General features: G+C 41.4%; 1 protein-coding gene across 11 annotated transcripts in view; it reads left to right on the top strand.

Annotated features, from left to right (window-relative positions):
• Positions 1–15,993, top strand: part of SMOC1 (SPARC related modular calcium binding 1) — a 798,909-nt gene extending 782,916 nt beyond the window's left edge. For 4 of the 11 annotated variants that reach the window (XM_086937178.1, XM_086937176.1, XM_086937177.1 and 1 more), the window contains one exon: positions 15,774–15,993. In XM_086937178.1, coding sequence (XP_086793304.1) covers positions 15,774–15,793 — 20 coding nt within the window. In that variant the 3' untranslated portion in view covers positions 15,794–15,993. Of the gene's footprint in view, positions 1–12,329; positions 12,396–15,773 lie in introns of all 11 variants that reach the window. The other 7 variants (XM_086937171.1, XM_086937168.1, XM_086937170.1 and 4 more) reach the window with 2 other exon arrangements.
• Positions 15,994–24,762: the final 8,769 nt, after the last annotated feature.

The following is a 24,762-nucleotide window of genomic DNA, read 5'->3' as shown; positions in this document are numbered from 1 at the left end:
AGCTGTGACGTTTCAGATTAGATTACTGCAGAAACAACTATATTGTAAGGGCTTTTCTGAACACCAGGTTTTTCCAGAAAATGCAGAAAGGTCGCCAACATGATTGAAGCCAATTCTATATAAGCATGACCTTTTCCTTATTCAATTTCAAATGAACAATATAAAGATGTGTGTCACGAAGTTTTAATGACCAGCAAATACTAGACAAAAACCCTTGTCAAGAGAAATTGTAGACAAATGGCTAGCATTTGTAGATTTTGGTAGATGGTGGCCTATTTGCTGTCCAATTTGTCAGGTGATAATGGCGCCCATCTCCTTGTCAGGCTCTGTTTGGTCCATATTCTTTACAGATTGAATGTTCTGTGCAATTGGACTGTGGGCTAAGCATGCTGTAAGTTTTTGAATCCTTAAATTTAATGAACGACTAATAATGTATTCATTAGTGTGTGAAATTGAGGTTATCTATGGTACATTTATTTTTAATATGTATGTAGAATTAGGTCTTTGGTTGAAGGGGATGGAAGTCCTTTTCAAGCAACCGCCACATTCCTTTTCACGGTGAACCACAAACAGTCACTAAATTAACCTGTGCTTAACCCTATGGTAGATTGCCACAAAAGCAGGCAGGCTTAACTTAGAGGCAATATGTACATTTTTTATGCAGAACGCAAACAGTAATAAAGTGAGAACACAACACAAGACAAGACAAATCACAGATCAATTTAGAAAAATAGAGTAGATTTAATAAGTTATTAGCTATCAAAAAGACAAAAATCTAATCAGTAGAATTGAAGATATGCAATTTCAGAGGTTTATTGTAAGTATAGCGCCAAGCAGCACAAAGCGCCAATTGTAGTCATCTGATCATGCTGCACCGGGACAAAGTCAAAATCTCAGGTCAACTAGAATGGAGTGCTGGCTGGATACAGCAACCAGGTTAGTCTCACTGAGGATTCTACCATATGTCCTTGAAGCGAGGCATTCCATCCCACTGTGTTGGTTCCAATGAGGAGTTGCTGGGCTGTGATGCAAGGTCCTGTGTCTTGTTGCGCTGCACTGTGTCAGTTACGATGAGCCCACCAATACAGGGACCAGCTTAGTCTTACTGTGGATTGTACCTTATGTCCTTGTTGCGGGGCTTTGCTTCGTCCTGCGTCGGTTCCGGTGGGAAGCTGGGAAGCAAGGTGCTGCGTCGATTTGTGCTGAGTTGCGTAAGTTAAGATGAAGAGCTGCTAGGCTGCGAGGCGAGGTTCTGCGCTGAGTTGCATCGATCTATGTTGGTCCCGATGAAGCGGTCGATCAGGGACTGCGTTGCGAGGTCCTGTGTCGAGTTGCGTCGCTCTGCGTTGGTTCTGAGGGAACCCACAGTTGAGCCAGGAGTACACTCTGCTGCCAGCCAAGGGACCAGGTCCTCAGGGGTACCACTTGGTGTTTTGGAGTCACTCCATCATGTGCCAGCAGCAGGGCATAGGCTGTTTAGTCTTGGCAGTTGATCAGATGTCTCCTGAGCTTTTTATGTTCCTGTAGCTCAGAACAGGAGGTCAGTCACCTAGACCTTGCAGCCAATCTGGTAGATCTGAGTTCAAGAATCAGGCCTAGTCTTCCTTCTTGTAGCAGGGCAGCCCTTACAGCAGTACAGCTGTCCTTCCAGCACCAGGGCCGCAGAACAGTACCTGGAGCTAGCTTTGAAATGGGAGAAGCTTCTGGAGATTTCCCGCAACAGAGGAATTTGGAATTTCCTGCCTCCCTGCCCTGGCCCAAGTTTGTCTAGAGTCACAATAAGCTATAGCGAAGTTCTTTGTGTGTGAGTTAAGGCAGTTTCTTTGAAGTGCAAGTGCGACAGGTGACAGCTGCGTCCCCTCATCAAGTCAGGATAGCCCATTCTGTCAACATCCAGGCCTTCTAATGTGATAGTGTCCGGGAAAAATGCACAAAGACAATTAAAAACTACATTTGGTAATTTGATCCAGGATACAGGACTCAAATGGTTAGAAGAAAATCTCGATGCATTTCCAACTTTACCATTACAGAGCATTGTACATTAAAATTCCTCAGACACCAAACATGGCATTTCTACCTGCTCCCACACCAATGGTATAACTTATTAAATGTAATAAGGTAACCCTATTTTAACCAATGGGGGAGGCAGGACGTGCAATAGTGAAAACCTAATTTGAGAGTTCTTCACCATGTTGACATATAAAACTTAAAAGTAGTACATGTCCAACTTTGAAATAAAACACACCCTGCATATGGGCTGTCAAGGGCCTACCCTAGGGGTGACATGTATCAAAAAGGAAGGTTTAAGCATGCCAGACGGTTTATTCTACCAGGTAGAAATGGCAGTTTAAAACTGCACACATAGGCTGCAATAGCAGGCTGCCACATGTTTTACAGGGCTACGTAAGTGGGAGCAAAAAGAACAAATGATGGAAAGAATGCTGAACAATGTCATACATTCCCCCCAGTACTGAGATCTGGGTCTAAATCCGTAATTTATTTTGCTCTCCATGCCATTACAGTTTAGTTCCAGCCATATGCAAATCAGTCTTGATCCTGTGCCCCATGGGAACAGTCCAACCCAAACTGCCAGGCCAGGTCCTCCCTGGACTGGAAACAAGCATCCTAGGACTGGTTTCAGGATATTACCCCCATCAGCCAGGCTAGCTTGACTCCAGTTACCCAGAAATCAGTCCCAGGAAGCTTGTTTCAGGTCCAGGGAAGACGTGGCTTGGCAGTTCGGGCTGGACTGTTCCCATAAGGAACAAGGTCAAGACTGATTTGCATATGGCTGGGTCTGAACTGGGGTGGCGAAGTGAGCTAAGAAATGATGATGGATTCAACCCAGATCTGTAATGGGGGGTTAAGTGTTTGAAAAGTTTCAGCACTCCATCCATCATCTCCTTTTGTTTGCGGAGTTCTCCCTAAGGTGGCAGGGTAGGCCCAGACTTGGGTCCCTTGCTCACTTTGCCACTGGATTCAAGCTAGACTGACTTATGAGGGGTGTAACCCCGAAACCGGTCCCAGGATGCTGCAGGACCATCAGTAGCATTTAATTTACATGCCCTGGTACATGTAGTACCACTTTACTAGTGACTTCAAAGTAAATTAAATGTGCCAATTGGGTGTAAATCAGTTCTACCACGTTTAAAGGACAGAACACAAATACTTTAGCACTGGTTAGCAGTGGCAAACAAAACACAGAGTCCCACAAGCCAACAAAAACAGGTTAAAAACTACAGGAGAGGCGCAGGGAAGAAAATTGAGGATGATGCTGTAGAGGGGGCCAGGTACAACAAGATGTTATTTTTAGTTATATCTTATGCCCTTTGTTGTATTGTAACATTATATTCACTGTTTAGATTTAGAAACCTTTGGTGAGTGTGAAGCTTAAGAACAATTAATATTCATTTTAAATGTTGTTCTTATGTAAGTGTAATTAGTTTACTGTGTGCTGCAAACACTGTATTAGAAAAACTGATGGATGCTCTGAATATCGGACTAATAATTGTATTCTGCTGTATATGTTCATTTATGGTTCATTAATCTATCATTGGAGACATAGTCAGTTCAGTTTAATGGATTTTAGATTTCCGTGTGTTTTGAAAATGCCACAATTTTAAACGTTATACTAAGACTACCAATAATCTTTTTACTGACATATTGAAAATGATTTCTCTGTTTTTAGTGAAGGGAGAATTAATAGAAAAAGGTCAACCTGTGTCATGTTAAATAAATGCAATATAATGATTTCCTTTTTGATTTTGTTAATATACAGCTGTGAATAGTTGAGTGTACGTTTATACATAAGTGTGAATGTAGAAGAGTATATTTGAAGCTGGATAATACTTTTAAAACCAAGCAGGATGTCAGCAGGCTTGCCTAGTCAGAAACCATTGTAACCTTTTCAATTATGGCCAGCAAGAATGAAGGTTTCGTGGGTTAGGCCACATATTTTCTGAATTGCATGAATCCCTCAATGAATGCTCATACTGCCACAACTACACACATCTGTGTAACGGTACAGACAGTTGCCGCATATTTTGAATTTGAGCAAAAAAAAAGTTAATATACATATGTTTGAATGTTGTACATATGCGACAAGTAAACGCTAGGAAGTTGTACATACTACAAATAGGATTTTGGCCCACGGATAAGCACTATGCTGGTGGGTTGCGGCCATTTCAAGAACGGAATGGTATGCAGAAAGTGTGAGTGTTTGGTAAGTAAAAGATAGGCATCTTACACAATTGTTTGAAGGGTGGATTGAACATGGAAGTGTGTTTCTAAGATGTTTGCTGTTGTAATGATGAAGACGCACTAGAAGTCAAATCTTGTAAAGTCTGTTGTATTCAGCGAGTGATGCCCATGCACAATGCTGCACAGATATGTTGGGTAGTGGATTCTGGTTTATCTGAGCAGTGATGCACAGTAGGGAGACTCCTCATGCGGGTTTTTGACGCACAAACTAGTGGAGCATTTAGCTTCTGCATGGATGTTCATGTATCAGGGTGTCTTACAGATTCATGTACAGTACTCAAAGAATGAGGCTCATGTGAGCAAGTCTGAATTGCCCATGGATATACATTCCTGTGACAGGACAGTGAGTCAGGGGAATGGATATGCAAAATGTCTAAACATACAAATCTGTGAACGATCCAGAGTGAGAGGTAGTGTGGGAATATTGTAGATGTACATTTAGTGTAAATAAATGAGTCAACAATGTGTTAAATTCCGAGGGCAATATAAATGTAGAAACAAACAAATGTTGGTATTTATTGTATCTGCAGATAGGAATGGCTGTGTATATTGTAGGTGTTGAAGAATGTTTTCATAGTTGCACCTGTTCAGTTTTCCAGATCTTATATAGGTTCAGTCTGCTTTCCTATAAGGTTTTCGAGCAATAAATATTGCTGCAATACAACTTTCGTAATTTTGCACACACCCAAATTATAGTAAATCCAGACCTCGATTTTTTTTTTTTTTAAACAGAGGGATGTTTTTCACAATTTTTCAAGGGCACTTGTAGCACCTGAAGGCTTGAGGTGCAAGCTAAATGGGGTAGATGTATTGCTGGCAGTTTGGACTACACGTTCTAACAAATGCAGGGGCTATGTTTGTACTACAAACGTGATTGTACAACAACTTTGAATAATACATTTTAAATCTAGAAAACCTTGGCCTATGTCTGTAAACATTCACACATCCCAACACAAGCACAGTTCTAAAGGCTATACCAAATGCAATGCACTATGATTGAAAACTGCCAACAAATTACCAAAAGTTCTTTCATAGGCTGAATGTTCAACACTAGCAACACTATAAATCTTACAGTGTGGTTGACTCAATTGCCATCCATGCTGAGCTTAAAATGTTACAAAGTCTTTTGCAAATTTCCAGCAAATCTTTAACAAAGGACTGAGGATGTATTTTACTATTACATTAATGCTTTTGATTGGTATAGTGTCATTCAAGTCATTGTCACATAAGCAAACTGGACTTTGTCTTGCTCTAACTACAACTTGTTTGATAACCACCAGCAAAAATCGAAGTTCACAATATAAAGATGTTATGTAAATTATTTTAAGTATGAAAAGTAATTCTGTTAGACCTACCAGCCTTAGGGTGACCTTCACCAAAATGTTTTACATTCCTCCTCCATTTTTTTCTGATGCCGTTTTTGCTGGCCTTAACCTCTGCGCTCTTTGCCACCGCTGAAGTGGATGTACTCACTCCTTAAAACATTGTAACATTGGATTACCCCCAAATGGCATATTCCATTTACTACTCCCCAGTAAAGTGGTACTAAATATACCCACTGCCGGTAAATTAAATGCTGCATCACTCAATGTGCCACCCACTTAAGTAGCCCCTTTAAACATGTCTAAGGCCTACTATTGCAGCCTGTGTTTGCAGTTTTAAACTTTCATGTTGACCTGGCAATAGAAACCTATTACCAGACCCAAACCTTCCTTTTTAACACATATAAGTCACCCATAGTGTAAGCCCTGGACAGCCCAGATCGCAGGGTACAGTGTATTTAAAAGGTAGGACATGTAATTTTAAGTTTTACATGTCCTGGTACTGAAAAACTCCTATATTAGTGTTTTACTACTGCAAGGCCTACCTCCTCCATAGGATAACATTGGAGTTACCTTATTGCATTTAATAAGTTGTAATTCCCAAATGGGAACAGATATCATGTGTGGTGTCTTTGGAATTGCAATGAAAAATACTCTATTATGGTAATGTCGTATTTTAAATTAAAAACTTAAAAATGCCACTTTTGTAAAGATCACAAAACTTGAACAATGGCTGTGATAAATCAAGTTGCCCCTCTAGAAAAACAATGCCAATTAATTACATTTTCTTGGCTCATGTATATATTTCACAGTCAGCTCAATCATATTTTTAATATTATGAACTTTCATTATGTCATGAAAAGGTCCACTTCTCAACGTTTTCATAACTCAAAAGTGCTACACAAAACTGAACATACACAATGCAACACAAAAGAATGAATTTGTACATCAAAACAACAATCGTCAAACTGAATAGTGATTCTTTATACAGTTACACACATTCATCAACATTTTTTTCACTAAACTGTTCAAAACCAGTCCAAAAATTCCCAACCAAAGGTGCTTATCACAATTGTTCACAGCAACGTGACCCATTTTTGACTTTTGTAAAGTTGGCATTTTCTTATCAAAGCCAATTAGTATGTCTAGCCTGACCCTGTGTCACATGACACAGGGTATAGCTGAAAGTTGGACTTCGTGTCCGACCTCCACACAAAGGGCTGTATCCCCCCTGTAGTTAGTCTGGAGCCTGGACAGAGAAGACAGGATGCACGGGGACTTCAGATACTCTAAAAGTTTCTTCTGCCTTCCAGAGGATGGGCACTAGGTATGAATAATGGACCCCAGACACCACATCTTCTGTACACTTCTTGACCTGTGGATACTCTGCCAGGAAGAAGGACTGCTGTGCCGCTGAAAGGACTGCCACTCTGCTGGACTGCTGCTCTGAAGGAACTGCTTTTCTGCTTTGCTGACATGCTGCCCTCTTGTCTAGGTCAGAAGGACTGGACCAGCATCTGTTGAAGCCAGGACCCCAAAAAGATTCCAAGGGCTAGTTGGCTGGCCTACTGACTACAGCCTTTGGAACAGAAAGCTCCAACAGTTTTGAACCCAGCACCTGGACTCTATCTGTGAGACCTAGCCAGCAAGTAGCGCCACCCCAGTCCTGGTAGCTTGGAAGTGGGTTTAATGGTGCTCTGCCAGTCCATCTGTAGATCTCACATCACAGCTCTGCTGCTCTTCAGAACAGATGTATTTCTGCGCACAGCATCCTCAGCACAGTACCTCACATGGCTCCGCAACCATGACTTATGTACTGTGTTCAATGGACCTTCCCTGTAGCAGGTCAGCGCTCTATTAGGGGTGGCCAGATATCCACAGTTGCCAGTTTGTGCATTTTGGCACTATCTTCACTGAAATCTTTTTTTTAAATGATTTATTTATTGCATTTTCCAGCAAACATACAAGCGGAAGGAAAGAACAATGTCAAGACATTGCACTAAAATACTGGGAGAAGACAGTAAGAGTCATATCATACAATCATCTGTTGGTTATACATTGACCCAGAATTTAGTATATGACACATATTGTAAAGCGTATCCATAAGTTAGCATGGATTTCTAATTGATCAAACACAATACATCATCCCTTAGAGATTATGCCTACCAATGCATGTATCCCTGAGCAGTATAGGGAGCTACACCTGCCTCTTTCCCATCCCGTCTTAAACGACAGCTCCCTCTCCAGTGTGTGTACGATCATACATAACATTAATCAGTAGTGGCTCCCAAAAGTCTCTAGGGCGGGATGATGACAGAATGAGATCAGCAGCCACAGTTGGGTTGTGCGCTCCGCTTCCCCTCGCAGCGCTGCAGCGAGACCTAGGCCAGGCAGCACCCAACAAACGCAGTACCAGGCGATAGTAGTGCATGCCGACTGCCAATAGAGCAGATCGCAGCGGCGTCACCGCCGGTCCCGGCAGACTGCACGCATCAGGTAGGGAAGGACGCGTGCACGGGTCTCCATACTCCGTATGCGTGGAACAGGCCAACATTATGACAAAATATAGAAAGACAAAATATCGACCTACAAAAATATCGGAGCAATAATATCGATGTCAACAATATCGACATCCTATCTACAAAAGGTAAGTAAAAAAATATCGGAAAAAAAATATTGATGTCAAAAATATCGTTTTTTAAAAATATCGTTTTTTTAACACCTTCGATGCTCATGACGAGCTCAGCTCGTCATGAGGCACGGTTGAGCTGTGCTGATGACGAGCTGAGCTCGTCATGAACAATGGGAATGCAGAATAAGCAGCACAGGAGGGGAATTGCTGCAGCAGTGATGGTGTTAATTTAAAAAAATAGGTAAAATAAATGAAAAAGTACTTAAAAATATAATAAACATAGTTCAAAATATATTATATTTAAAAGTAATATACATCATTTAATTAAAAAAAGTATTAAGCATATACATATAATATATATACTTAATAATTGGTTGTAATATTTATTGTAATAACTTATAAATAAGTAAAAATATTATATATTACAAATTCATCTATACACATAAAGTAATAACAAATAAAAATTAAATAATTATGCAAAACACATTTAAATAAATACATTTAGTTTTAATATTTTTTAAATCAATTATATACTACATTAACTAAAACAATACTAATATTAAGTAACAGAGGGAATCAAATACTATTCCAACTCCCAAACAAACAACAGTAAGGAAAATGTTGGATAGCGGAGGGGTAAAAATTACTATTCTCACTCCAGAGAGTGCAACAGTAGGGAAAGTGTTGGATAGCGTAAAGGTAAAAATTACTATTCCAAATCCAGAGAGTGCAACAGTAGGGAAAGTGTTGGATAGTGTAGGGGTAAAAATTACTATTCCCACTCCAGAGAGTGCAACATTAGGGACAGTGTTGGATAGCGTAAGGCTAAAAAATACAATTTTAACTCCAGAGAGTACAACAGTAGGGAAAGTGTTGGATAGCGTAGGGGTAAAAATTACTATTCCCACTCCAGAGAGTGCAACATTAGGGACAGTGTTGGATAGCGTAGGGGTAAAAATTACTATTCCAACTCCAGAGAGTGCAACAGTAGGGAAAGTGTTGGATAGCGTAGGGGTAAAAATTACTATTCCCACTCCAGAGAATGCAACAGTAGAGAAAGTGTTGGATTGCGTAGGGGTAAAAATTACTATTCCCACTCCAGAGAGTACAACAGTAGGGAAAGTGTAGGATAGCGTAGGGGTAAAAATTACTATTCCCACTCCAGAGAGTGCAACAGTAGGGAAAGTGCTGGATAGTGTAGAAGTTAAACATAACATACTTATAAATAAACTAATATTTTAAAATAATATGAATTACATTAATCCAATAAATAATTATTAAAATAATAATTAATAATCAATAAATTAATTAACAATACCCAACTATAAATGTAATACCTACTTAATTACATTTCAATTACTTAACACACTATTAACGCACAACAAACGCCAATAATAAAATAATACACTTAACATAATTATCAATTAATCAACAATAATATAATTAGCAAAAACGATTAATGAAAATAAATTATTACTTAATTACATTTAAATTACTTCCCACCCGATTCCCCTATAAACCCACAACCCGCTACAGAACATAATTATCATTAATCAATTAATTAAAATAAATTACCAATTGATAAAAATGAATTACCAATTAATTAAACTTAATTTATAATTCCTAAAAAAATTATAATTAATTTAGTATAATTAAATTACTTCCCACCCTATTCCCCTATAAAACCACAACAAAACATCATTATCAATTAATCAATTAAAATAAATGACCAATTATTAAAAATTACCAATTAATTAAAATTAATTTATAATTCCTAAAAATTTAATAATTTAGTATAATTAAATTACTTCCCACCCTACTATGCCTCTATAAACCCACAACCCGCTAAAGAACATAATTATCAAATAATCAATCAAATGAAATAAATTACTAATTAATACAAATTAATTACCAATTAAAATTAATGTATTATTCCTAAAAAATTAATAATTAATTTAGTATAATTAAATTACTTCCTACCCTATTCCCCTAAAAACCCACAACCTGCTACTGTACTAAAATACATTTACTTAAATTACATTTAAAAAAATAATACATATTAAATACATAATAATATACATAAAAATCAATATAAAAATTGATATTAGTAATATCGATATTACCAAAATCGATATTACTTACCTCCGAAATTCTGTGCCTTCGATATTAAAAAAATAGATATTTCTTACCTTCTATATTCTGTCCCTTCGATATTAAAACATCGATATTATGGTAGGTCGATGTTAAAAAAAAAATCGATATTTTGTCTGCCTACCCCTACAGCGTGTCTCAAAAAGCACAGCACCAGATGCGTATTTATTTAAGTGCCCAGAAATAGTCCGACCTCCTCCTCCTCAATAAACCAGCTGGTGGTCACAATACACAATATTTCAGGGCACCACAGCAGGCAAGATGTGCCCCCCACAGCAAGTTCTCCCAGCATAGCCTCAGCGTCAATGTTCTGTGCCTCACCTTGTTCCGGCCCTATGCCGGTACAGCAGCTCACTCCTTTGTAGTTGAGTCACTCATCATTTTTGGTATTTCAACTGGCCTCACGTGGATGCTTGGCTGAGGCCTCAGTAGTTCTACTCCGACCTCACACAGTCCTGCCCGTCCAGCAGCCACTCACCAGCCTCAGCACCACCAGTATCGCTCTGCAACCAGTGGGGGCCGCGCACCTTAATAAGGCAGCACAGGCAGGAGCAGACTGCCAAGAGCGGGCGGACGAATCCTTCGGGCCGCAGCCTCTGGGCGGTGCAGGCTTCTGACCTCCGACCGCCCAGAGTGCGTTGGGCAGTCTGATGGGGCGTCAGGTGACGAGTGGCGGGGTATCAGGCCCGCCACTTGCTACTAGCTGCGCGTCAGCAGGCTCTCTCAGCCGCCACACACCTCCCCCAGCTCCGTCGACAAGGTGCGCCTCCCTCAGCTTTACTTCAGGGGTCACACGCTGCCGCAGACCGAGGGAACAATGAAGCCTGCAGAGCTCCAGCTCCAGTGGTAACGGCTTGCGTTGTAGTAGAGTTTCTCAGGCCTCCATCTTGCGCCGCAGTTCAGGCCTCTGCAAAATGCCCACGTTTCTTCCGCCCAGTCGGCCACTCGCTCTTCTATTAAGGGCTCGTCCGAGTACCAGTTATATCTCACGGTGAAATATTCAATTGTTAGATATTTTTATTGCCTCTTAATGCAAGATCATGTCGGATGTTGCTCCCAGGCTAACAGAGCCTCCCATGGTGCGGCCATCTTGTCCACCGGCCCTCTTGCGCCCTCGTGTGTATCTTCACTGAAATCTTTAAACCTTCATATCTCCGGTTCTACCGATTGGATTTTTGTCTTTTTTGTCTTGTTTTTATTAATTAAGTACTCTTGTTTTTCTAAACTGGTGTGATATCCTTTGATGGTGTGTTTTCATTGTGGTACTGTTTGAAGTGTTTCACAAATACTTTACACATTGCCTCCAAGTTAAGCCTGATCGCTGTGCGACAAACTACCTCAGGGTTGAGGATAAATTAATTTAGAGTTGGCTTGTGACTTCACCCTGACAATGAATGTTGTTTCTGCTTGAGTAGGGTCTCACCTCACCCCCCAACCAGGAACTCAAATATCTTATTCCCATTTTTTAGATCAGGAGCAATGCCTTCTCATGTAGTGCAAAAATAAAACGAGCAACAGCCCCAATCTCAAATTAAAACATTTCTAGCAAAATGTTTGAGCAAAGGGTTAGAACAAATGAAATCCATACTGACCAACAAAAATGGAGAACCCTCTGGTATTTTTACAGCCAGCAAAATATTTAAGCATAGGATTAATCAGAGCGCGATCCACACAGTATTGCAAAATGGCAAAGAGGAAAACAAAAAAAGGTGGTAGGTGCATTGCTTGAATTAATCCCAGCCACTGGTAATACTCGGTTTGCAATCCAGTTCCACAGTTTTTTGTCCTCCATCCATTGCATACAGGAACCAAACATTAGCAATTCAGTCTTGGTCTTGCTCAATTTGGGAGCTGAGGCAAAGACATTTTCCAATCCTGGGCAATGTTATTTAGAGCTTGAGGTTGTTGTAGTACGAGTAAAGCCAACCAGCAATGATTAAAAACATGTTTTTCACTTTTATTAGACCAGGCCAGAGAACCATCGATTTCTGCCACGCTCGAAGGGGCTCTGAGCACAAGAGCAGTCACAGGTACATTTTGCAGACTGTCTTAGAGAACTATGTGAATGCATTTACATATCTTCACTAAAAACCAACAGTTGAAGGGCTATTATGTTTACAGTTCAGAACCTAAAATATTTAGCTGTAATGGTTTAGCTGCTAACTGCTACTGCCAGAGCACAAAAGACGTTGTTTTTTGTCATGTCCTGTAAACCCTAGACACAAAGAATAGCATTCCTCTCACACTGGACCCATTCCACAGGTTCTTATGAGGTCCTTGAAGCATGCACTAGATGACACGATTTTTGTGCATTTGCAATTGTCATTCAACTGTTGATTCTCAAAACAGTGTAAGCACCAAATTGACAATGTAACAATATGTTCCTGTCCTAACACTGGAAAAGAAAATGGTACTTACCTGTAATGCAAGTCCTCTAGGCATCAACATAACACTCCCACTAAATGCAGAATCTCTTAACACTCTTAAAAAAACAGGGGACTCTCCAAATAAAACAAAAAATATTTGAAAGCCAACAGGTGCTTTACATTTTAATTTTTTTTAAACCAAATATATATATTTTTTAAACATGTTTTTATTAGCATTTAAAAATTACATTGACAGAGTATGCTTGGGCATAGTACATTGTATGGTTATACTCTCCATTAGCATATGGTACGGTTATTTTCAGTCTCTGCTTAGTCCAATGTTCTGGCAACAGCGGGATGTCGCTTTGAGTGATTGCCATATAAACTGGGGTACAAAACCGGGGTTGTTCCTGAACTTCTGGGTACTGTTGTCTAGTGATGGATCGGGGCATTGTATACACAGTAGTCAGTGCAATTATATCCCACAAGGGGAGAATGGGGGATACAAAGCCTTTTTTAAAACCAAATATATAAGAAAACTATTAAAAAACTTACTTTGAAGTCATAGTGGGTCTAAAACAACAGCTGCCTAATAAAAGATTTTCTATTATCCCTCCTTTTTCAAAGTGCCTACATTGAGGGCCATATGTAGGTAAATACCATTTACCGATTCTAAAATACCCAATTTTACCGATTTGGTATTTTAGAATCGGTAAATGGTGTGTAGGTATCGATTGGGTAATTTTTACCGAATCGGTAAAATTCGGTAAATACCGAATCGGTATTTTGCGATTTGGTATTCCCCATTCATTCCTATGGGCCTGGAGGCCCATAGGAATGAATGGGAATTACCGATTCAGTAAATACTGAATCGGTATTAGGGGGAAGACTTACATGGGTGGCAGGGTGTCACATTGGCACCCCTGAAAAGTGCACGGGTGCACATGTGGCACACACACATGCCCTAAGGGCATGTATGTCTGCAACATGCCACTTTTGAAAAAAGCACAAATTTGCTTTTTCACAGGTTTTCGATTTTTACCACCAACTTTTAGTTGGTGGTAAATAACGAATCCTTAAATGACAAATGCACTCTTTTGAGGGCTCCCTACATTAGAGATTCGGTAAATTACCGAATCGGTATTTAAGAATTCGGTAATTTACCGATTCCTTAAATTACTGATTCGGTAAATTACCGAATCCTTCAATTTGGCCTCCTACATCTGAAAAGACCAATACCTGTCGGTAACGGCCGAAATTTGGTAATTTGGGCCGTTATCGACCGGTATTAGGCTACCTACATGTGGCCCTTAGAGCGATATTTTTCATAGTCTCACAGCCTCGCAGAGAAATGTGCCCATGGACCTCCACAATTCTAGTATGTAGGAAAGTGAGGTTGGTCCCTCACTTCATTTTGGTGGTCTGAAGGATATATGATGTACAAGTACATTCCAGTTTCCATTCATGTGACGGCACCTCGTAGGCGAAAGGACTGTTAATTAAATTAACAACAAACCTCTTCCCAAAGATCTGGTTGTACAGGTAAGAAACTTTTTTCTCTAGCAAGGGATGTTCATTAATAATAATAGACTGTGAAGAGACAGCAAGCTCATCCCTAACTAAAAGGTGGTGGAAAAGCGACAGAAATGAGGTAAAAACCGCAAGAGCATCTGAGATGGATGAAACATACAGCAGCTAAAACACTTTGTTGAATGATACAGTTTTACAAAAATGTAATAACTATTTAAAAAACAGTTGTGTAGCATTTGGCATTTAATATGTGTGAAGCACAGATTGTGTTTAGCAAATAGTGCCCGCTTCTGAGAACAATGTACCACATGCATAGCAACGGATGCACAAGCTAGGACGCAGAAGGATACACCCAATGATCAACAGCATGACAGAGAGAAATAATACTCTGGGCTGGTCCCCAAAAAAATTCGACAAAGTTTCAGAGCAATGGCAGGAGTGGTTAGACTCAAATCGCACTCTCTGTATATTACACAATACAATGATTGCAGATACTACTTTTTTATTATCAATATGACTCCACTGCATTTTGTCTAGATCAAGGGACTGATTACGATCTTGGCGGACAGGGTTATTCCTTCACAAACGTTACAGACATGCCGTCCGCCAAACTACAATTACATTATATCCTATGGAACTAGTAATTTGGCTGACGGGCTATCCGTCACATTTTGATGGAGTATCCCATCCGCCAAAATCGTAATCACGCCCAAAGTCACTTACCAGTAGAACATTTACATTGTGACTGGCTAGTGTCCTTTATGCACACTCGTTGGGAGTGTCTACCACATCACTCCTGCTTTTCTCACTCTTCATTTCATAAAGCGCTGTCTTTTCTCTTGGGTATTGTGTCCAACATCACTGCTGCTTTAGACACCTTTTTCACATCATGAAGCAATATCTATCCTCTTGGGTAGTGTCTACCACATCACTGCTGCTTTACACGCAGTCTTCACTTCATGAAGCAATATCTGTCCTCTTGGGTAGTGTCTACCACATCACTGCTGCTTTACACGCCGTCTTCACTTCATGAAGCACTATCTATCCTCTTGGGTAGTGTCTACCACATCACTGCTGCTTTACACGCCGTCTTCACTTCATGAAGCACTATCTATCCTCTTGGGTAGTGTCTACCACATCACTGCTGCTTTTCACAGTTTTCACTTCATGAAGCACTATTTTTCCTCTTGGGTAGAGTCTAACACATCCCTACTGCTTTTTATACTATCTTCACTTCACGAAGCACTATCTATTCTCTTGGGTAGTGTCTACCACATCGCTGCTGCTTTCACAAAGTCCACACTTCATGAAGAATTGTCAATTATAATAAGCACGTCTTGCAGTATTCATAAAGAGGTATTCTTCTAAATGTCTCACTAGTGGAGGCTACTCCATCTGTAAACAATTATTTAAAAAATACAATAATGTAATTTTAAGTCAACTGAAAATACTTTTTCCCCCCATTTTTAGCAACCACACACTTGTAATTCACTGTATTCCTTTTTTGTGCAGTTGAAGGACAGCTCGTCTAGAGGATCCTAAACATCCGGCGAGAGTGAATGAAATGACAGATTTTCTTTATTCTACAAGAGGCCAGAACAGCAACTCGGATGTCAGAAGAAACGCCCACCACAATTTTTGCACTTTTGTAATATTTTTTTGCATTTTATCAAATGATATATTATGAAGAAGAGCCAAGAAATAAAATTAAACCGTTTTATAGAACCAGCTATAGATGTGTTAATGTTCTATGTAATGCATACATAAATATGTTCTGTACTTAAATTGTATGTTTCTTCAGCACCAGCAGTAGAATTGCTTTGTTCGTTTCCTTTATTTTAACAAGTGATTAGAATTTTCAATGATTCTCTTGTGGCAGCTGTAACTTTTAAAAATAATATTTCTTTAAATTAAGAAATAAGGGTCCAACTTATACATTTATCGTGTTACCATGCAATGCCCTGGAGTTGTAAAGGCGATATGTCAGGTTTCCATGTCTACTTTTGTTCAAAGTACAATGACACTAAACAGATGGGTATTTAACCCTTTCGATGCTGATGACGAGCTCAGCTCGTCATCACCCACGGGTGTCGTGTGCTGATGACGAGCTGAGCTCGTCATGGTGCCACTAAAATGGCATTTTCCAGCACAGGGGGGAGAAAACGCCCAGCAGCCATGTGGTTAATATATGATCATAAACCCAAATGAAAATGGGTCCAAGTAAAAAATTATTTCATCTATAGAAAATATATTGGTATTCTACAAAAATATAGATACAGTACTAAACATTTGATTTTAGATACGTTTTCTAAGTAGTAGAAAGATTACAGAAGTATGAAGAGGCCTACATACTCAACAGCAACTTACGATGGAAAGAGGCTTTCTGTACACCCTTGAGTACTCGATCTCCTTGATCATCAGCCAAGAGTTCCTCTTTCCATCGTAAGCCCTGGCTCTCTGTACACCCTCCAGTACTCGAACGCCTTAATCATCAGTCAAGAGTTCCAGGGCTTACGATGGAAAGAGGCTCTCTGTACACCCTTGAGTACTCGATCTCCTTGATCATAAGTCAAGAGGTTCCAGGGCTTTGGCAGAGATGGATCATGCACCATTGGTGATGCAGAAACGTGTGTTTCTAAATTCTGTTCAATTAACAATATGCTTTAAAATGACCTACTCGGCTAAAGCACATTGCCCAAACCTCTACATAAAAATGCTCACCTAAGCACCTGACATTTTAGGCAGTGACTGCTGGTCATGTTTTAAAGTGGTGAGCGCAAAAATTGCCCCAAGTTCCAGTAAACTAGTGATGAATGCTTCCCGTCTTGTAAGAGAGTTTGGTTGGGTGTTTCTACCAGTGAGAAAGTCAAAGAGTGCTTTCTAAAACATATTTTTCACTGTAAGTTTAGGAGCACCTGATACATCCCATTACTTTTATGTTGAGCCAATGAAGCCCAAAGCAAACCATAAATTGACCCAATCTTTTAAAAAATTGTCATTGTTACCCCACCCCATAGATTACGAATTACCTTCAGTATGCCACTACCAGCAATTTTTCATGCGCGCACAGTACATGCCAGTGATACCCCCTTATGCAAAGAATTATGTACCATAGTCAAGTACAAGAATGTTACCAGTGAGGATGCCTTATGACATGGCTATGTCAAGTTATCTCAAAAGGTCAGCATTTTCTCAAGGTGTAATTCCCACCAATAGGCCATAGATAACCTCTGTGAAGCCAAGAATTATCTCCAATATTCCAGGAGCAGAATTTTACCACTGGGGCCCCATATACCAATAACGATCTCCGGTATGCCATGGCCTGTGATTTGCCTCGGTGATTCCATATGCCAATAATTACCCCTATATGCTAGAAGCGTGCATTTTACCACAGGTGCCTTCTTTATGCCAAGAATTACCTCCAATATTGCCACAATGTTGTCACGGGTGCCCCCATTAACCCAACAATAATCTTAAATAGATTAGGAATGCCATAAGTCACAAGAATACATTACATGATGCTAATATGCATCATTCAGTTCAGTTTCAGCTTTTTTTAAAAAATATCTTTATTCGGTTTTTTCATACTACAGATTTTTCTCTCCCCCAATTCCCCCACCACCCACCGATCAGACAGACATGAAAAGCGGGGAAAAAACCCCAAATATATACAAGACAGTACTTATGACATTTACAGAAAACAACTTTTACTGCATATAAACATTTTGTGTTTTAAGATACACTTTATACCGTAATTCATATATAATCATTAGTTTTTATACAATCACTAATTTTGCTGCTGGGACGATTCTATCAGGGGAGACCAGATTTTCTAGGCCTAATTTGCGTCGTCTTCTGCCCTTTCGTCTATATATAGACATCAAGGTTAGATATTGCCAGGAATCTAGAAAGCCATTGATGAAAAGAGGGGGCATCGGCATCTAGCCAAGCAGAAGCAATACATAATCTGAATGCCGCCATAGCTATAAATACAAGTTCATGTCCTACCATCATATTGCTTTATCAGGATCTGCAGCCCCCAGTAAGATGACATCACTAGACAAGCCTATCGTGTTTCCTAGATTAGTTGTTAAAAACTTCTCAATTTCTTGCTTAATAGACTTTAATCCTATACAAGTTGAAAAAATGTGCACGACATCAGCGCTGAACAGCCCGCACCTGGGACAGCATGTACTTTTGCTAAACCCCCACTTAGCTATCCTATCAGGGGTATAATACAGAAAGAAACAAGTTTTATAAAATTGAGCCTGTATTTTAGTTGATAAGAGAATTGTTTGTGACATAGCAAAAGAATAATTGAACTCAGCGTCCGATATCCCCACTCTTTCTTGCCATTTCAGAGAGGTTTTGCCCATATCATCTAGAAAATAGGTATTATTCAGTGCGTAAATCCCTCCAATCGAATATTTTTTTTTATCGTGAGTCAAGGCCTCAACAAGTTTATTGCTTTGGAGCCCCCCTCCCCCGTCCCATGTACCAGGAAATCCCTTATTTGGAGGTATTTAAAAAGTCTTGCCAAGCCAGACCAAATTTGTTTTTGACCTCTTCAAAGGACTGCCCTTCAGGAGAGACTAAACACCCAATTTGTACCACCCCAGCCTCCAACCACCTAGTCATGTAGTTGTCCTTGAAAATTTCTGGAAGGCTTACATTATTTTCTAAAGGAGTGTAAAAGGACCATCTCCCTAACCCGATCATTTTCTTTACGATTCTACAATTCTCCACACCTTAAAACTACTGAATAGTGTTTTACATTTTTCCTTCTTATGGTAGCTGTCATGTACGTGTCGCCAATAGTATCCTCTATTCTCTTGACCTATAAGTAATTGATAAATAGAAGTCGTACGAGGCTCCCTCCCCTCGGCTCCTCGGGTGTTCTGCAGCAGCTCACTACTATATAGTAGCACTGTTGCCCAGTAGTATGCTTTTAAATTAGGAAGTGCTAAACCTCCTTTATCTTTCTGTAGTGTGAGAAGTTTTGATGCCCTTCTAGGTTGCGAGTATGCCAAGACAAAATTTAAAAATAGGCGTTCTAGTGCTTTAAACCAAGAGGGTGAAAACTCTAGGCAAATAGTCCTAAAGAGATATAGAATTTTTGGAAAAAAAATTATTTTTATAACATTCACTCTTCCGATGATGCAGAGGTGCAAGTTGAACGTTGAAGATCTTTTTGCATGGATGGCAGCAAGGGTTTCAGATTTATATCCACCAATTTGTCAAGATCCGATGTAATATTAACCCCCAGATGGGTAGCTTGTTCCGTAACGTGAGAATCCCCCCATCATGCTATTTCTGTTCGGAACAATCTTGGTTTTACCCTGATTAAGGGCGTAACCGGATACCAAACCAAACTGGCCTCATCTTCAATGGCCCTGATAGTTGTATTCGGTTGTCACAATTGCAATGTCGTCCGCATATTCAAGTGTTTTGGTGATATATCCTTGAGAAATTATGGGTTTAATAAAGTTATTCTTCTCTAGTTTACGGATGAAAGGGCCTATGTATATGGCGAAAAGCAGTGGTGGACAAGGGCAGCCCTGCCGTGTTCCTCGTGAAATTGTGAATTCTTCAGTTAGGCTTCCATTTACAATAACTACCGCTCTTGGGTTCACTTTTAGTTTTTGGATTGCCTGAATATATCCTTCTTGTATACCTAGTCTAGCCATGGTAGCCCACAGAAAAGGCCAGGAGACCCTATTGAATGCTTTCTCAGCGTCAAGCAGTACCAATGCCATAGGGTCTCCTGTAACCTCCGTGGAATCAAACAAGGCGATCACCCATTAAATGTGATTGACAGTTGATCTGCCAGTAATAAAACCATGTTGGCTCTGGGCCACCACTTTATGCAGAGTAGGCGCGAGTTTATTTGCCAGAATCTGAATTGATAAGGGTGATGGGTCGATATGAGCCTAGGTGTTCTGGGGGGTTTCCCTTTTTTTGAAAAATAACAATTTTTGCCCTAGATCATGACTTTGGTGGCGCCCCCCTTCAAAGATGTGAAGAAAAAGATTAAATAAGGTGTATTTTATTTGATTAAAAAAAACAGCATAGAACTCAGATGGGATGCAATCCAACCCTGTAGCTTTCCCTTTTGGTAGTTCTCTGATAATAGACGCTAGGTCATCCAGTGTTGGGGGTTCCTCTAGAGAGTTTGCATCTATATCCTCAAATTTTTCTAAGGTAACACTCTTTAAGTATTCCTCACTGATAGCCGGATTTCCCCCCTCTGTTCCGGTGTATAAGGCTAAATAAAACTGCTAGAAAGCGGTCTAATCTGTTCTGGGTTGGATAGCCGGAGTCCCTGGGGATCAAGAATTTCCAGAATCAGATTCGAATTGGCCTGTTGCCTTGTACGCATAGCCAGTTGATGTCCGATCTGCCCCCCAGCTCATAAAATGATTCTTTTTGACAGAGCATTTTTTTGACAGCCTTATCAGTAAAAACACTCGAAATATTTGCTCTGCTGGTGCATTATCCTCTCCTTACCTACCGGTGTATGCCCCATTGTCTCTCTCACCAGCCCCTCCTTCGCATTCCTTAAGTTTTCTTGCAACTAGTACATCACTAGCTTAGCCTCCTTGTTAGCTATTAAGGAGTATTGTAGCGTCTCCCCACGCACGTATCCCTGCCTTCATTGCATCCCATACAATCTCGTCTGATGCACTCCCTAGATTGTCTACTAAAAAGTTCGGAATCCATTCCTTCATGTGGCTCCAGTAATCATCGTCTAGAAGTAAGGATTTCTCAAAAGACCAGGGGGTGGGAGTACCTCTATCGTCTTCCGTTTCTATAGAACAAATTAGTAGATTGTGATCAAAAAGAATTGGCGGGAGTTTTTCCATCTTACATTTATTTTTGATTGCATTTGACATAAAAACATAATCGAGTCTTGCGTGAGTGATATGTGGATTGGAGGAAAAAGTGAATCCGGGGTCACTGGGGTTGGTTGACTGCCAGCCATCCACAAACCCATGTACCCTAACAAAGTCCCTCAGAGCTGTAAAAACTTTGGGGTTACGGCTGGTATATTGCCATTTGTCATTTAAAGACCAATCAATCGGAAGATTAATATTAAAATCTCTGACAGACAATAAGGGGCAGAGGCCAATGCGCAAGGTCGTTTGAGACCACCTCCAATACCGCCGGGTCATCGCTGTTACAGCCATAAATAGTATGTAGCGTTAATTTTTGCCCCTTTCCATACTGGCATTCAGCAATTGCCCACCGGCCAAATTTTTCTGCTTTAGAGCGATTGAATATAAGTCCATTTCCCTTGGCGAGGATAGCCACCCCCCGGACTCTTGCACCTTGCGTGGAAGCACAGATCAGTCTATACCCAAGTGATTTCAAAAGGTGCATTTGGGACCCCTCCACATGTGTCTCTTGTGAGAATACTACATTCGTCCCCCAGGTCTGTACTCCTACAGCAACCATTTGAGTTTGAGTTTGAAATTATTTGTAAAAGCGCGCGTACACCAGCGGTTTCTTGGCGCTACAACTGACAGACCACAGAGGAGAAAAAGAAAAGAGAGAAGGGACCATTAGAAATTATTCAAAGGACTTCTTGAATAGGTGGGCCTTGAGTTGTTTCCGGAATTGTGAATACAAGGTGAGGGATCGAATTTCCAAGGGAAGAGAGTTCCACTGGGACGGGGCCAGAGTGGAAAATTTAGAGCCTCCCCACTTCTTTGTTCGAAAACGTGGAACCATAAGAAGGGCCTGGGAAGAGGAACGGAGCTCTCTACATGGAACATAAAGGGTAATCTCAGAAGAGATAAAAGCTGGGGCTAAACCTTGACGAGCAAGGAAGGCGATGGAGGCGATCTTAAATTGGACCCGAGCTCGTACAGGCAGCCAGTGTAGGGACTTCAAGAGGGGGGTAGAGTGATGAAATTTCGGGAGGTTAAAGACCAGGCGGGCCGTCTGGTTCTGTATAAGTTGGAGACGCCGTAAACTATATGCAGGAATCCCCGCATATAGGGCGTTACCATAATCCAGGCGGGACACCACCATGGCCAAAATGATAAGTTTAAGGGCAGAAAAGGAAAAGAAACGGGACACCCTGCGTATGGTACGCAGTGCAAGAAAAGAAGCAGAAACCACAGAACCAACCTGGGAGTGAAGGGACAGTTGGGAATTAATTTTTATGCCAAGGGTTTTAACTGAGGTAGCAGGAGACGGGGAGGGGCCAAGAGAAGGGGGCCAAAACATAGGAGTCCAGGGGCTGGATGAACCACCTGTCAACACCAACTCTGTCTTGTCAGGGTTGAGTTTAAGGTGGTTGTGGCTCATCCAGTCCCGGATATAAAGCATAATAGATTGAAAGTTAGAAACAGAGGAGGGAGAAGAAGACAGGTCAAAAACAAGCTGGAGATCGTCCGCGTAGTTAAACACGGCGACCTCCATTTGTTGCAGGGAAAAAATAAGAGGAGCAATATAAAGATTAAATAAAAGGGGAGAAAGAGAGGAGCGCTGAGGGACCCCGCACTGAACTCTATGAACGTCCGCTGTAAAATCACCCAGGCAAACAGCCTGGGTGCGGTCACTCAGGAAGGAGGAAAGCCAGACCAGGGCCGTCCCCCCGACCCCCGCCGCCCTGACACGGGAAAGTAAGATGGAATGATCCACCGTGTCAAAAGCGGCTGAGAGGTCAAGGAGCACCAGGGCCTGGCGCTGGTTAGTGTCCATACCCTCCCTGAGGCTGTCCAAGACCGAGATGACAACGGACTCCGTAGAGTGTGCGGGGCGAAAGCCGGCCTGACGGGGGGCGAGTGCTCCATGCATCTCCACAAAGGAGCTCAGAGCGCAGGTGACATGGCGCTCAAGCACCTTTGCCAGAAATGGCAAAAGGGAGATGGGGCGGAAATTGGCAGGGACAGATGGGTCCGAACCGGGTTTTTTCAAGATAGGTACGATGACCGCCGATTTCAACGGATCGGGTACCACACCTTGAGCAAGTGAACTGTTAAGGAGGTGAAGTGGAGGGTCAGGGCAGGAAGTGAAAATGTAACGGAGAACATGGGCGGGACCGGGATCCCGTGGAGAGCCGGACTTGACCAAGGGAACTATGGTGGACAAGGTTTCCCTAGTCAAGAGGGGAAAAGAAGTGAGTTCGCCCTTAGGAAGGGGACACAGGGGATCAACAAAGGAGGGGGAAGGGAGGGGAATATTGGCCTTGATGGTCACTATTTTATGAATAAAGTAGTCATTTAAAGAGCGACAAAGTTCATCGGACGGGGCAGGCTTAATGGTGGATCTGTCCGAGAACGCCAGGTTGTGAACAATTGCAAATATTTCTTTAGACTGGTTTTCAGCAGCCAATATTTTGGAGGAGAAATAGGTGGTTTTAGCCTCCAAGATATCTTTTTTGTACTGGGTCAAGATGGTGACATACTCCAGACGAGCAGTGGGGCTGTAGTTTCTCCTCCAGGCCCGCTCGGCGCGCCGTACCGCTAACTTGGTGGCCTTAAGCTCTTTACTGAACCAACGGTTAGCGTCTTTGTCCCGCTTGGAAGTAATACGCTTGAGCGGCGCCACAGAGTCACAACCTGAAGATAGCCACTGTTCTATGGCCATAACCTGGGAGAAGGTGGATAAACCCTGTAATGAGGGGAGGGAGGCGCTGAGCGAGGAGGAGAGATCTTGCAGGTTAGCTCGGCCCCAAGCTCGAACCCAGATGTTTTTAGGGCGGAGAGGTTTAGCAAGGGAGTGCACAGTGAGGGAGAATGAAATGATATAGTGGTCAGACCAAGTGCAAGGAGAGATTAAGAGAGATTCCACAGGACAGTTCAGTGACCAAATCTGGTCAAGTGAATGACCTTTAATGTGGGTGGGGGAATCATTATGTGAAATGAAACTGAGGGAATGTAGGGTTTCGGAAAACTCTTTAGAGGAGAGACATTCAGCGGGGTCAAAGGGCCAAAAATTAAAATCACCAAGAAGCAAAATAGACGAGTTGTTAACAGTAATGGTGGCCAATACTTCCAGGAAATCAGGAAGAAACCGTAACGGGGATTGGGGAGGGCGATAAATAAGAAAACAAGTCAGGGAAGGGGTGGTGGCAGTAGTGCGAATAACCAAGTATTCAGAGGTCGAGATGCCGGAAAAAGATAAAATTTGGAAAGGGAGGTCAATACGAGCGATGACCGCTACACCGCCCCCAGTTCTGCCCGTAGAGCGAACTGCTCGTAAGGCATAATATTGGGCAGGTAGAGTGGCTAGAAGGGCGGGGAGAGAGTCATCGCAAAACCAGGTCTCCGTTAAAAAAAGGAGATCCGGTGCATGAAGGTCCAACAGGACCGAGAGTTCATGCGCATGGGCGACAGCAGATCTAGTATTGAGATAGAGTGCCGTAAGGGCTTTGGGAGTTGCTAATGGGTTCATATCTTCAAACGCGTGTAAGGGAGCCGCTGTGGATGAGGAGATAAGAGGAGGAGAAGCTGGGGAAAGGCCAAGAAGGGAAATGCGAGAATGAGTAAGG

The sequence above is a fragment of the Lissotriton vulgaris genome, chromosome 9 (genome assembly GCF_964263255.1).
Source record: "Lissotriton vulgaris chromosome 9, aLisVul1.2, whole genome shotgun sequence".
Taxonomy (NCBI): domain Eukaryota; kingdom Metazoa; phylum Chordata; class Amphibia; order Caudata; family Salamandridae; genus Lissotriton; species Lissotriton vulgaris.
The sequence above is the reverse complement of the archived record's forward strand: the minus strand, read 5'-3'. Positions and strand labels throughout refer to the sequence as shown.